Genomic DNA, 14,885 nt, shown 5'->3' with positions numbered 1-14,885 from the left:
GGTTATAATAGCTTTGTAGTATAGTTTGGTATCTGGTATAGTGATCCCCCCTACGTCATTCTTCTTTCTCAAGATTGCTGCAGTTATTTGGGATCTTTTATGGTTCTACATAAGTTTTTGGAGTATTTGTTCTAGCTCTGTGAAGTATGCTATTGGTATTTTATTTGGGATTGCATTGAATCTGTAGATTGCTTTGGGTAGTATAGACATTTCAATTATATTAATTCTTCCAATCCATGAACATGGTATATGCTTCTATTTGTTTGTGTCTTCCTTTATTTCTTTTTACAGTGTACTATCGTTTTTACAGGTCTTTTGCCTCCTTGGTTAAGCTTATTCCTAGGTATTTTATTTTTGTTGTTGTTGCAATGGTAAATGTTATTAGTTTCTCTGAAAGATCTTAAGAAGAGTGTTTTTCAAGGTCACATGTCTGGGAAATGAAAGAGATAGGTTTAAAAACTGAGGTTGTCTTTTTTCCTTAAAATCACTAGTTTTTCCACACTGGCCCGTGTTGTTCAGAGTTAGAGTGTAGGCCCATGCACTGAAAGGTCGTGGTTTCAATTCCCAGTCAAGGGCACTTACCCGGGTTGTAGATTTGATCCCTGGCGCTGGTTGGGGCATGTGTGGGAGGCAGCCAATCAGTGTGTCTCTTCTCTCTCTCTTTCTCTTTCTCTCTTTCTCTCCCTCCCTTCCTCCTTTTCACCCTCTCTAAAAATCAATGGAAAAAATATCCTCGGGTGAGGATTCACAACAACAAAAATTACTAGTTTTTTCAGTAACTGGTTTGTAGTAGGACTCACGTGACTGGGACTTTGTGGTCTTTAAGATGAAGTATTACCTCAGCCAATCATATTGAGAAAGAAAAAAAGGGATATTATGGGGAATTATTATTGATACTGAGCGTTAATGAGAAAAATGGAATTAGGACAAATTTGAACACAACGTTTAAGTTCATGGATAGCTTTAGCAGGTAATGAATTATAATTAGATGTACCTTGTTCTTTAAATAAGAACTTCCCCCTTGTTTCCAAAGTTATACATGCTCATTGTTAAAATATTAGAAATATAGATAAGCATAAAAGAAAATATCTTTCCGGAAATTTGCTTAATATGTTTACATTCTTAATACATTTATAGTTAGAAGCATTTCATCAAGTAGGCAGATAGATTTTCTATTTAATGTTTGGATTCATTAAGCATTAAGTTAAATTGATTTACATTAGGATGCCTGTATGATTTAAGATTTTTCAGAATTGCTTTGTGGTCTTTTGCTGAGGAGCAAATAATTATTTCCAGGTCTTCTGCAATTTATTGACTACATTTACTTTACTGTTTACTCATCCAGAGAGAAAAAAAACAAGCTATGATTCTCTTGGTACATTGGAGTCTCCTAAGTAATTAACTCTCAAACAAACAAACAAACAAAAAAGGACCATCCTTAGCAAGCATGTACTCCTAAAGGTGATCGAGCACACTGAAGTGGTTATTGCTTATAAACTCACCATTTTATGGATAAACGGCAAACACTGTGTAAATACCTTGTGGAAACAGAGAACAGGAACTCACCAGCCTGACCCTGACTCCAATGATGTGACTTCCAGGTGCATTCTTGAAACCTACAAGGTTTTATTTTCACTAAAATTCATTGAGAAAAACACTGACTGTAAGGTAACATCGAATCTAAGTTGATAAAACAACTGTGACATTTGAAGTGTTGTTCGTGAGATTTTTAAAAATCTTTATAGAAATGAGATGACTTCTGGTCAAGCTAATTTCCCCATCATAGCCACTTATCTACATAACTAAAGCAAATTGGGAGAGCTATGCTGCAGGGGTAGGATTTATTACCAGATTTTGTTCTAATGCTTCTCTTCCTTTCCTCTGCCTGAACTTCAACATTTGCTTTAGTTAAGATTATCCAGATTTTTTTTTTGGCTACTTAAATCTCATGGTAAATATCTCGGGTGATGAGAAAACCTCTAGCATTTTAAATTTGTCTATCCAAATTAGTGTAGGGTAATTTCTGTAGGGTAATACTTAGTTCCTCAAGTATTTATTATTTCATGCAAAAAGGAAAAAGACTGTTATCTTTGAGTGTGTGAATTTGTTAGTATTTGTGTCATGCAATCAGTGGTTTGAATTTGCTATTTTATTTTTTGGCTAGTTAAATAACAAGGAATGTTAAATACTGTAGAAACCTGATTGTTTTATACAAACAAAATTATTTTGAACCAAACGTGTCTGATACCTGACCTTCATCTTAAATTCTACAGATGAAAATGTCAGATACCTCTGTTGGATTAATGAAAACTAAATGTCAAATGGAAAAATGATTATAAGCTTTACTTATGTAGTTTTAAGGGGATAGATTCTGTGAAAACGAAGGCTTTAATAATGGCTATAAATGGAAATTTCTTTTATTATAAAGAATTACCAATCACTGTATACAAAAATTGGAAGTTTTGTCCTAAGAAATGAAACTAATTAAATATAGTTGCCTCTCTTTCTCTCTCTCTCCCTCCCTCTTTCTCTCTCAAAAATGAAATGATAACATTTTTCTTCAACAAAACCTGAAGCTTCTCAGTTAAGTAAACAGAATAGTGTGCCTGGGGCACTAGACGTTTTTTAAAAGTCAGTTTGAAACTGATAAATTATAAAACACTGTATATCTTAGTGATCTCTGATTACTACCTCATAATTAATGATTAGCTAGTTTCTGTTAGAAATAGCCAGAACTTTAGAAACTGACAGTTTCTAAGTAGATCAGTATATAAGTTCATTATCAATATATAATGACTGCTTATGAATGAAGGAGGATGACAAGATCAATTTGAAGTGAGAGGAAGAGATGGTGGAACAAATTTGAGGAGGAGGAGGAGGAGGAGGAGGAATAAGATTTATTGCTTTTGGTTATTCCAGGTGTACTTGCTTTGCTTCATGAAACACCTGGACTTAAAAAATTTTTTTAAATTTATTTTTATTTTTAAATTGACTTTTAGAGGGAGGAGATGGGGGGAGGGAGGGAGAGAGAGAGAGAGAGAGAAAGAAACATCTATTTGCTGTTCCATTTATTTATGCATTTATTGGTTATTTCATGTATGTGTCCTGATTGGGGATCGAACCCACAACCTTGGCATACCAAGATGACACTCTAACCAACTGAGCTACCCAACCAAGGCATGCATTCATTTCTAATGGAAGAAATACTGAGATAGAAATCCTGGCTGGACATTCCTAAATTCTATCCAAGTATGTGTAACCTACTCAGGATTATTCAAGAGAAGTGGTAGCTGGAGTTTTATAGTAGCTAATCCTATCTAATAAAAGAGAAACATGGTAATTAGCGTACGACCGCTACCCTTCCCATTGGCTAATCAGGGCGATATGCAAATTAACTACCAGCCAGGATGGTGGCCGGTAGCCAGGCAGCTTAAAGCGAACATGAGGCTTGCTTGCTTCAGTGACAGAGGACTCCAATGTTCCCCACCTGCCGCTGCCGGCCTCGGCCTCTGAGCTGCAACTCTAAGCAACTATGTAACAAATATAGAAGCTAAACAAAACCCCAGAAACCTGCTTTAGTCGGCTGGGCTTCAGCCAGCAGGATCGCAGCATTGTTTCAAATACAGAAGGTAAACAAAGGCCAGAAACCTGCTTTCAGCAGCGGAGGCCTAAGGGCTGGAGCCAAGCCTCAGAGCTAAAGCTGGCCCAGAATAAAAAAAAAAGAAAAAAAGGAGCAGTTGGGAGCTTCAGTCACCCGCCAGCCTGAAAACAGCCCTCAGTCCCTCACCCAGACTGGCCAGGCAACCCAGTGGGGACCCCACCCTGAAGGGTGTGTGAACAGCTGCAAACAGCCATCATCCCCTCACCCAGGCTGGCCAGGCACCCAAGTGGGGACCCCCACCCTGATCCGGGACACCCTTCAGGGCAAACCTGCCAGCCCCCACCCCCTGATAGCCCTGCGGCTCTGTGTGTGACAGGGGGCGGGGCCACAACCTCCCTATCGGCCCTGCTCTGTGCCTGATAAGGGGGAGCTCCCTAACCCCCTGATTGCCCTGCGGCTCTGTGTGTGACAGGCTGCGGTGCCCCAACCCCCTGATCCGCCCTGCTCTGTGTGTGAAAGGGTCCGGCGCCCCAACCCCTGATTGGCCCTGCTCTGTGTGTGACAGGGTGCGGTGCCCCAACCTCCCCCCACCCCCACAAGCCCTGCTCTGTGTGTTTATGGGTAGAGCCATAACCTCCCAATCGGCCCTGCCCTGAGTGTGACAGTGGCGCGCCCCAACCCCCTGATTGGCCCTGCACTGTGGGTGATTGAGGTCGGCACCCCAACCGCCCCCCACGGGCCCTGCTCTGTGCGTGACAGGGGGTGGTGCCGCAACCTCCCCATCGACCCTGCCTTGAGTGTGACAGGGGGTGGTGCCCCAACCCCCCAATCGGCCCTACCCTGAGCGTGACTGAGGGTGGCATTGCAACCTCCCGATCCACCCTGCTCTGTGCATGACAGGGGTGTCGCCCCAACTCCCCAATCAGCCCTGCTCTGAGCCCGACCAGGGGCTGCACCTAGGGATTGGGCCTGCCCTCTGCCACCCGGGAGCGGGCCTAAGCCAGCAGGGTGTTATCTCCCGAGGGGTCCCAGACTGCGAGAGGGCACAGGCCGGGCTGAGGGACCTCCGCTTCCCCCCCGAGTGCACAAATTTTTGTGCACCAGGCCTCTAGTATTTTATAAAATACCTAATTGTAGATATCTGGGAATTTTTGTTTTTGTTTTTATATTTCTAAGACTGGCTTGAGGTAGGCATGGGAAACTTCTTGATTTGGCAGCAATTTTATTCAATTGTACTGGCTTAACTGCACAGAATAAATTCTTTTGCTAAGGTAACTGGAAATTGCCAAAGTTATTTTATTTCTTGTAATTTCAGTTAACTGAAGTATTGTATTCTATTTCAGAATACAAATACAGGTTTACTATGGTGAACCTGTCATGAAATATTAAATTATATTAATGATTATAAATGGCTAATTTGAGTTTCAATTACTATTGAATATGTTTGGTTTGATGATGCTGGGATATGGAACTCTTGTATAACAATATTAAAATGGGCACAGATAACACAAGAAGTTTTTTTTTTATAAAAGTGGCCCACAGCCGAAACCGGTTTGGCTCAGTGGATAGAGCGTCAGCCTGCAGACCTTAAGGTCCCGGGTTCAATTCCGGTCAAGGGCATGTACCTGGGTTGTGGGCACATCCCCAGTGGGAGATGTGCAGGAGGCAGCCGATCGATGTTTCTCTCTCATCAATGTTTCTAACTCTCTATCTCTCTCCCTTCCTCTCTGTAAAAAATCAATAAAATATATATATTAAAAAAAGTGGCCCACAAATTGTTCTACTCTAAAATGAGATGGAAACTCACTTATGGGAATTGTCATCAGGACCAAAGATATGGACCAAAGATGTATATTCATGTATTTTTAAAAAGAGTTGAAAAGTTTTATTTTTAAATTTCCTGAAAATGTGTTTTTGTATTGTATTTGCAGATAGTGAAATTCTATTTGTAATTTTAATGTGAAATTTTAATAATTTCAAACAGTGAAATGCAAGGTTTATAAGAGATGGGATATATTTTCCCTTTTACTAAATCTTCTATAGGACCTTTGCTTTCTGTCCTCAATGCCATCACCTTGTTCCAAGTCTTTCAACAATCTGGCAACAGTGATGTGCTATAGTGAGCTGTTTCTTATTGTTAAATTTTTAGGAAATTTGTAAGCTGGTTGTTAAGCACAACTGGTATTAAAAATTAAATAATCTAAACTTATAGTTAAATAAATTATATTGAAACAAAGGTAATAACTACTTGAAAGTTGTCATTACCTAATTATTTTACATCTTACTATTTTCTATGCTCTTGAAGTTATTTATGGTCATTGTAGCTGAACGGTAAACATTCTATATTATGATATGCGATTGTGTATCTCTTCCCAACTATGTGTTCAATGACTTCACATTTGGTAGCTTGTAATTGGTCACATGGGAGTATTTATTTACACCAGAGAAACTGGCAAATGACATGCCATATTTTTCCCTTTGCTTTTGTTTTTCCTGGAGAAGGAATGGTTAAAGTTTTGCCATTGCCTACAGTCTGTCAGCTTTTGGTCTTCCTGCTTCTAGGCCAGCTGTGGGCAAACTACGGCCCGCGGGCCGGATTCGGCCCGTTTGAAATGAATAAAACTAAAAAAAAAAAAAAAAGACCGTACTCTTTTATGTAATGATGTTTACTTTGAATTTATATTAGTTCACACAAACACTCCATCCATGCTTTTGTTCTGGCCCTCCTGTCCAGTTTAAGAACCCATTGTGGCCCTCGAGTCAAAAAGTTTGCCCACCCCTGTTCTAGGCTCACCTTCCAGCTGTTTGTCTCATACAACTCACCATGCTTTATTTTCTTAAATAGGGAAAGCTGCACATGATAAAGGAAGAAATGAAGTCAGGAGAATGTGCTAAAAATCTATAGTTATAAAAGTAACATAATAAACCATTGTCATTCATTGATATATTAGCAAACAGACAAGTTTAGCATCTCTGAGCTTCCATTATTTTATCCTTAAACTAGGAGCATTATTTCCAACTTGTTCTACCTAAAAAGATTTTTTTAAATTGACTTCAGAGAGGAAGGGAGAGGGAGAGAGAGATAGAAACATCAATGCTGAGAGAGAATCATTGATCGGCTTCCTCTTGCACACCCTCTCCAGGGGATCGAGCCTGCAATCTGGGCATGTGACCTGACCAGGAATCGAACTATGACCTCCTGGTTCATAGGTCAACACTCAACCACCGAGTAACACTGGCCAGGCTACATACCAAGATTTTAAAGTTAAAATCAAAATGTGGTAATGTTTGTGAAAGTTCCTTGGAAAGTGTTATACACACACACACACACACACACACACACACACACGTGTGTGTGTGTGTGTGTGTGTGTGTGTGTGTGTATTTTAGTAGTAAACACTTGCTTCACTTTTTCACTTTTTGGTTTAAGTTTACAAAGACTCATAATCAACATGATGGAGTTTATATCCTAAATTGCTGTCGCAAATTTTTCACAGCCTAACTGCCACCTATATTTCCAAGGTTATTTCCAGTGCAATGATTGATACCAAGATGGCACCAGGTGGGTGTGACATCACTTTCTAGATCATGCCCACTGCAAATATTGCATTGTCATGCCACTACTTTAATTGCAATATTCAGACGGTTCCCAATTATTTTTATTGTTGTTCTCCAGGAATAATTAACAATATATCGGACTGGGCAATAAAGACAAAAAACTAATTATCCTTTTTGCTAAGGCTCTTGTTAAGAATGCAAATATTGCAAGTTAGTGGGAAAAAGTAACATAATAAACCATTGTCATTCATTGATATATTAGCAAGAAATGGTTGATGAAATGACTTAGCCTTCACACTGGGCCCTAATTCAGTTACCTTTAAAGGAAGGACAAGTTGTAGAAATATCAGGAACTTAGGCAGGGGCCAATTAAAGAAGCTGGAGACCAAGGAATTGTAAGCAAAAACCTGGACCTTTTTGATTTTGGGGGCTAACATGCATTTTGATACATTACCAAAGTCTCAATGACACAAAGTTTTAGACATCTCTGAAGGGAAAAAAGATGCTAAGGGAAAGAGTTTGGGGATCACTACTTGGAAGTTCATTTCCTTTCTTCAGTAAATGAAATTCCATTCAAGAAAAGTCTCAATGCTCAAATTTTATTTAGGAATTTCTCTTTGTACATGATTTCTTTGTTTTATATTTCTCTTCCTCCCTCACCCTCCTTTTCCTTCTTCTTTTTATATTTTCTTATCTCTGTGAAGATTATTCTGCCTTATCCATAATAGTTAGAGACAATGTACTTGAAAATAACGGGGTATCCTGCCTAATTATTTACCATACCAGCTTCACTAGTTTCTGTCATAAATTGTTATTTATGATGCAGGGTAAGGAGATAAAATACAAGAAAGTTATGATCCCCACCCTTAGATATTAATTCAGACATGATAATTAAACAATTTGATAGAGACTACTCATTAACCCTCTAGCTATATATAGTCAATTCATTAAACAAATAGCTCATTGCTGAGTTTCATGTGCTGTGGTAATGCATGTATAAGGCTTAAAGGGTGTTGATTGAGAGTCTACTTTCTTATCATTCACAGATCATTTTATATTTGAGGTGGTAGAGACTGGACTTTAGAAATTTTAGCAATTATAAACTCCAAATATCTGGTTATTTGGGGGCTGTGTGTCTGTGTGTTTTAAGAATACTTCTAATACAAAATGTTTATTAGTTTTTTTTTCCTCTAGGAAGGATTCTACCATCATTCTTGATCCTTTTCTTACATAGCAACAGTCACATTATTTCATAGGTACTGGGTGTTTTATACAGATGTGTCCCATAAGATATGAAGCCCTGGTATTTATGTATATGTTGACTTACGTTATTCATATTTACAGTTTGTGTACACCCTTCTCCACATGCTAGAAGATTTGAACTGATATCAGATTCCAAGTCTGTATTAGAGACCAAATCAAGTAAATGTTTCTATCTTTCTTTCTCTTTATTTTAGTTGGAATGGACCAATTTTGTGGAAAGGGTTCAGACAGCGCCTGGAGTTGTCAGACATATACCAAATCTCTTCAGCTGATTCTGCTGACAATCTCTCTGAAATATTAGAAAGGTATGTTCATGTACATTGCTTATTAATTGGAGAGAGTAATTAATATTGATTATTTACAGAACTGACATATTAGAGGGCTAAATGTGTAAAATAGCATATTTAAAATAGGAGCATCTTATTTTCTTTCTGAAGTTTGGATCAATTAGGAATTAAACAGTGATATGATGGAAGAAAACATTTTCATGAGAAATTATTTCTTTTTTCTGAAAAATACATATTCCACATATTAGAAATATGAGATGTTATCTGTCTTTAAAGAACATTAGATGGATATTTTTAAAGACTTAAATAACATCTATATGAAGGAAAGTATGTATATTTGCCTCCAAAATCTTAAATTTTGAGTATAAATGAAATCTTAAGGTAATGGCTATTGGATAGCAAAGAAACATAAAAATTTCGTGATTTTGAGTATGTACTGGCCATCATCCATAGTATCTCTCTCAGCCACTGTGGGATGAAAGCATTATTATCTCTGTCTTACAGAAGAGCAGACTGAGGCTCAGAGAGGTGATATAATTTGCCAGTTAATGATTGATGGAGCCAGGATTGTAAAACCAATGTCTGCACTCCCAGCCCCCCCAGGAACAGTTTCTCCCGTTACAAGAAGTCCCTTTTCCTAAGAGCACTGGTTAGAACCCTTTGATTGCCAGTGAGAGAAACCCAACTAACTAGCATAAGTAGATACAACGAAGGACTTTATTGGCTCCTGTGGTCTGTCTGGCGGCCCAGGTGGAGAACTAACCTTAGGCACTGAGTGAAACAGGGACTGAAATACCAGCTGATGGTATATACCTTGTGTTGGTTTTATGTTCTCAGAGGAGCTTCCTCCATGCAGTGAGTCTTCAGAACTCTTAGCTAATATCTTTATAAACCACAGGGAACAGAGCCCTTTCTCCTTGGCCAAATGTGAAAAATTTCAGAGACTCTTGAGTCACATGCTCACTCCTTGGACCAACCACAACCCATGAATGAGCTAGATGGGGTCTTGTGCCAGCAGCACGGGGTCTGATACCAAATGAAAGGGAGAGGGAGTTGGCAATAAAATAAAATAAAAATCATAAAAATGAAAATTTGCTACTAACTACTGTACCAAAATAAAGTTGAGTAGACTTGCAATTTGATTATTGTCATTAAAGTCATTTCATTTTTTTTTTTTTTTACATTTTTAAGGCAAAGTAAGATATTCAACCTTATTTTTCTTTATTTTAATCAAAGAGTTAGGCCAGTAGGAGTAGAAAAATTCACATTTTTAAGATAAAGGACCAATTCCTAAATCTGCTAACTTCTCTTGGGCTACAAATTATTCAGGTCCTACCCATTAAGAAAAAGTTCCCAACCTTGCCTTTCCCTCAGGTCACTGCCTCCATTCTTTTTCTTCTTTTTCTTTCATAGCTAATATTTCTCTGCTCTCCTGGTATTTTCACTTCTTCACCTTTTATTTACAACTCAGCTCCCTAAAATATGATTCCCATGTTTACCATGTTCCTAAAACCACACTGATCGGGGTTACCAGAGGCCTCTTAATTATCAAATATAATGACATTTTTCTACATGACTTTAGTGTTAAATATTTCTTCCCACCTTGAAACCATTTCTTTGGCTTTTCCATCTGACTCTTCCTTTGGAGGAAAGCTGTGTCTGCCTCCATATTTACCTTGTTGTGAGTCACTGAATGATATGGATAGGAGGCAAGCTCCATGTGTGTGAGGAAGAGGTAGAGAAATAGAGAGATAAAATAAGGTAATTAGGCATTATAGATAGTAGGCTTCTGGGGAAAACCATTGTTCATGTACAGAGACTACCAAGCTTGCCTACAAATCTCAGTCATGTGTTCTTTCTTTGGAGTAACTTAGAACCACCTGTAATAGTAGTAGATTGATAGTTACATGAATAGCCATTGGTCAAATGCAAAGCTTTTATCTAGTTCATGCCTGTTGTTCATGAAACTTTTCATCTCTACAGTTTAAAAATGAAGGTGAAGGTAATATTTAGAGATACCATATTTTACCCGCTTAGGAAGAGAAAGAGGGGCTTTTACTAATAGAAAGTAGTGGCATAACTTAAAATAATTATAGTCAGCTGATGAACCTATAGCACTTAAAAGAAAACAAAAACATTTATGTATCAATAATTATCAGACTATTTAACTTATATTCCTGCTAGAAAATATGGAATTTGATTCTGTCCTGATCTTACAAAGTCTTACTTTAGAATGACTTTAGTTAGTTGACAATTAATTTTGATGATACTTGTGTCATGTCCCTACATTTAAAAAACAGACTAACAAGTTTTTCTAATGTTAAACCACAGAAAAATACATTTGACTTTCTTATCTTGTTTTTTATTTGATGGTTAAATTATATAAAATGTACTACAATTCTTAACAGGTAAAAATCAAGAGGTGAAGGAGAAAAAAACAAATACTTATTTATCTTTTTCCTTGTTCCAATCATAGCAATGTCTATTCACAAGTCATACTTTATTGTCTACATTTTGTGTTGCTTTTAAGAAGCCCAGAACCTTTCTTTAACAAATAAAATTGATACAGGGTAGAGCATTGAATTCTGCCAAATATCTGACTGAGCATTGGTGTTTGAAGTTCTCCAAAATTTTTATCTCTTTAATCACTTGGTTAATCTTCTTGGATGTCCTTGTGAGTAAAACTATATTAAGGAAAATAAAACAACTCAAATATTTGTACAATCACCTTATTGGTCCCAATTTTATTCCTTTGCAGAGAATGGGACAGAGAGCTGGCATCAAAGAAAAATCCCAAACTCATTAATGCCCTCCGGCGATGCTTTTTCTGGAAATTTATGTTCTATGGAATCTTATTATATTTAGGGGTAAGGATGGCATTTCTACGCTTATTATGGATAAAATAATTGTTAGGTCTAATTCAGCCAGTGACATATATGACTGTTTGTAATTTTTTGACATCATATCTTCATGCTAAATTGTTTCAACAAAAAATAACAAAATGTAAAAATTTGGCAGTGAAGTATTCTTGTTTTCTTAGTCTCCTACACCATTATCAATGTGAAGAGAGCACCGTGCCTAAAAATGCCAGGCTTTGTGCCATCTGGGACATTCCTGAGCTGATGTCATATGTGACTTTGATCACTAGAGCCTCATTTTTTATCCTCATCTGAGGATATATTCATTGGTTTTTTAGAGAGAGAGAGAGGGGAAGGGGGTGAGAGAGAGAGAGAGAGATCTATTATTTGCCTCCTGTGGGTGCCCCAACTGAGGGGAGAGAGAGAGAGAGAGAGAGAGAGAGAGAGAGAGAGAGAGAGAGAGATTTATTAGTTGCCTCCTGTGGGTGCCCCGACTGGGGATCAAACATGCAACCTCAGTATGTGGAAAACCACAACCTTTTGTGTGTGTGTGTGTGTGTGTGTGTGTGTGTGTGTGTGTGAGAGAGAGAGAGAGAGAGAGAGAGATGCTCCAACCAATGAGCAACCCAGCCAGGGCATCTGAGCCTCATTTTGAATCCTCGATTATAACCCATACAAGGCAATGGCAAATTGAAAACTTATTTAGTCTTGAAGGGAAAGTTATGCACAAATTTGCTTTGGGATGTGAACTACCATGTGAGTGCACTTGTGTTCATATTGGCGTTATGCTTTGCAGAATTAGCAGTCTCCCAAAGAGATGCCATACCAATTGCATTGTTTTAAGAATCTGTAGTGCCATCACACCAGATTGAAAAATACATTGAAAAACTTATCTTGACAGAGTTGACCACATTTATGTTGAGAAGGTTTTGTGCTACTCTAAATAATCTGTTGGAAAAGTTTTTCTGCCTTTTGAAATTTATCTATCTACCTATCTACCTACCTAACCACCTACCTATCTATCTATCTACCTACCTAATGATCTATGTATTCCTATACAAACCATCAACAGTTTGGAGATGAAAATAATTTGTTCAGAAATGTGAATAAGATAACTGAAGAATTCATTATCTTTTAAGATATCTTTGAGGTAATTTTTCTCAATAAGAGCACCCATAGCTTTGGGAAACAATTTTATACATAGCGCCCGGTTCTATTGACTTAATTTTTAAAAATTATTTTGTTAAAACATTTATGTATTGACTAGAGGCCTGGTGCACAAAAATTTGTGCACTCGGGGGGGAGGGGAGGTCCCTCAGCCCAGCCTGTGCCCTCTCACAGTCTAGGACCCCTCGGAAGATAATGACCTGCTGGCTTAGGCCTGCTCCCGGGTGGCAGAGAGCAGGCCCAATCCCTAGGTGCAGCCCCTGGTCGGGCTCAGAGCAGGGCTGATTGGGGAGTTGGGGCGCTGCCCCTGTCATGCACAGAGCAGGGTGGATCGGGAGGTTGCCACCCTCAGTCACGCTCAGGGTAGGGACGATTGGGGGGTTGGGGCACCGCCCCCGTCACACTCAAGGCAGGGTCGATGGGGAGATTGCGGCACCACCCCCTGTCACGCACAGAGCAGGGCCAATCAGGAGGTTGGGGCACTGCCCCCTGTCACGCACAGAGCAGGGCCCATCAGGGGGGTTGGGGCTCTATACCCTGTCACGCACAGAGCAGGGTTGATCAGGGGGGTGGGGAGCTCCCCCCATCATGCACAGAGCAGGGCCTATCAGGGGGTTGGGGAGCTCCTCCCTGTCACTTACAGAGTAGGGCCGATAGGGGAGTTGGGGGACCGCCCCCTGTCACACACAGAGCAGGGCGGATCAGGGGGTTGGGGCGCCACACCCTGTCACACTCAGGGCAGGGCCGATGGGGAGGTTATGGCTCTGCCCCGTCACACACAGAGCAGGGCCTGTGGGGGGCGGTTGGGGTGCCGACCTCTATCACCCACAGTGCAGGGCCAATCAGGGGGTTGGGGCGCGCCACTGTCACACTCAAGGCAGGGCCGATTGGGAGGTTATGGCTCTACCCCGTCACACACAGAGCAGGGCCCGTGGGGGGCAGGGGTTGGGGCGCCGCACCCTGTCACACACAGAGCAGGGCCGATCAGGGGGTTTGGGCACCGGACCCTGTCACACACAGAGCAGGGCCGATCAGGGGGTTGGGGCACCGCAGCCTGTCACACACAGATCCACAGGGAAATCAGGGGGTTGGGGAGCTCCCCCTTATCAGGCACAGAGCAGGGCTGATCAGGGGGTTGGGGCGCCTTCCCCTGTCACGAACAGAGCAGGGCCGATAGGGAGGTTGTGGCCCCACCCGCTGTCACACACAGAGCCACAGGGCTATCAGGGGGTTTGGGCGCTGCCCCCTGTCATGCTGATCCCGGTGCCGGAAGGCCTCGCGGCTCCGCTGATCCCGGTGCTGGGAGGCATATTACCCTTTTACTATATAGGATAGAGGCCTGGTGCACGGGTGGGGGCCGTCTGGTTTGCCCTGAAGGGTGTCCCGGATCAGGGTGGGGGTCCCCACTGGGGTACCTGGCCAGCCTGGGTGAGGTGCTGATGGCTGTTTGCAGCTGGTCACACACCCTTCACGGTGGGGGTCCCCACTGGGTTGCCTGGCCAGTCTGGGTGAGGGGCTGAGGGCTGTTTTCAGGCTGGCAGGTGACTGAAGCTCCCAACTTCTCCTTTTTTTCTTTTTTTTTTATTCTGGGCCAGCTTTAGCTCTGAGGCTTGGCTCCAGCCCTTAGGCCTCCGCTGCTGAAAGCAGGTTCTGGCCTTTGTTTACCTTCTGTATTTGAAACAATGTTGCGATCCTGCTGGCTGAAGCCCGGCCGACTAAAGCAGGTTTCTGGGGTTTTGGTTAGCTTCTATATTTGTAACATAGTTGTTTAGAGTTGCAGCTCAGAGGCCGGGAGCAGCAGGCGGGGAACGTTGGAGTCCTCCGTCACTAAAGCAAGCAAGCCTCATGTTCGCTTTAAGTTGCCTGGCTGCCGGCCGCCATCCTGGCTGGTAGTTAATTTGCATATCGCCCTGATTAGCCAATGGGAAGGGTAGAGGTCGTACGCTAATTACCATGTTTCTCTTTTATTAGATAGGATAGTTTTCAGACTATTTAATTTATATTCCTACTAGAAAATGGAGAATTTGATTGCTTCAATGACTATATTCTATATATTTGAATTAGTTTATAAAAGTATAATTCACTCTGGTCGTATCATATAAGAATATAACTTTCTCAATAAATCATTATTGGATTGAAATAAAAAAATAC

The 14,885-nt window shown here is 40.6% G+C and overlaps 1 protein-coding gene across 4 annotated transcripts in view; it reads left to right on the top strand.

Annotated features, from left to right (window-relative positions):
• Positions 1-14,885, top strand: part of CFTR (CF transmembrane conductance regulator) — a 208,143-nt gene that overhangs the window by 33,942 nt on the left and 159,316 nt on the right. For 3 of the 4 annotated variants that reach the window (XM_036328866.1, XM_036328867.1, XM_036328868.1), the window contains exons 2-3: positions 8,617-8,727; positions 11,468-11,576. In XM_036328866.1, coding sequence (XP_036184759.1) covers positions 8,617-8,727; positions 11,468-11,576 — 220 coding nt within the window. Of the gene's footprint in view, positions 1-8,610; positions 8,728-11,467; positions 11,577-14,885 lie in introns of those variants that run through there. The other variant, XM_036328869.1, reaches the window with a different exon arrangement.

Source organism: Myotis myotis, unplaced genomic scaffold, assembly GCF_014108235.1.
Source record: "Myotis myotis isolate mMyoMyo1 unplaced genomic scaffold, mMyoMyo1.p scaffold_m19_p_11, whole genome shotgun sequence".
NCBI classification, from domain to species: domain Eukaryota; kingdom Metazoa; phylum Chordata; class Mammalia; order Chiroptera; family Vespertilionidae; genus Myotis; species Myotis myotis.
Note: the sequence above shows the minus strand (reverse complement) of the source record. Positions and strands in the feature narration are given on the sequence as shown.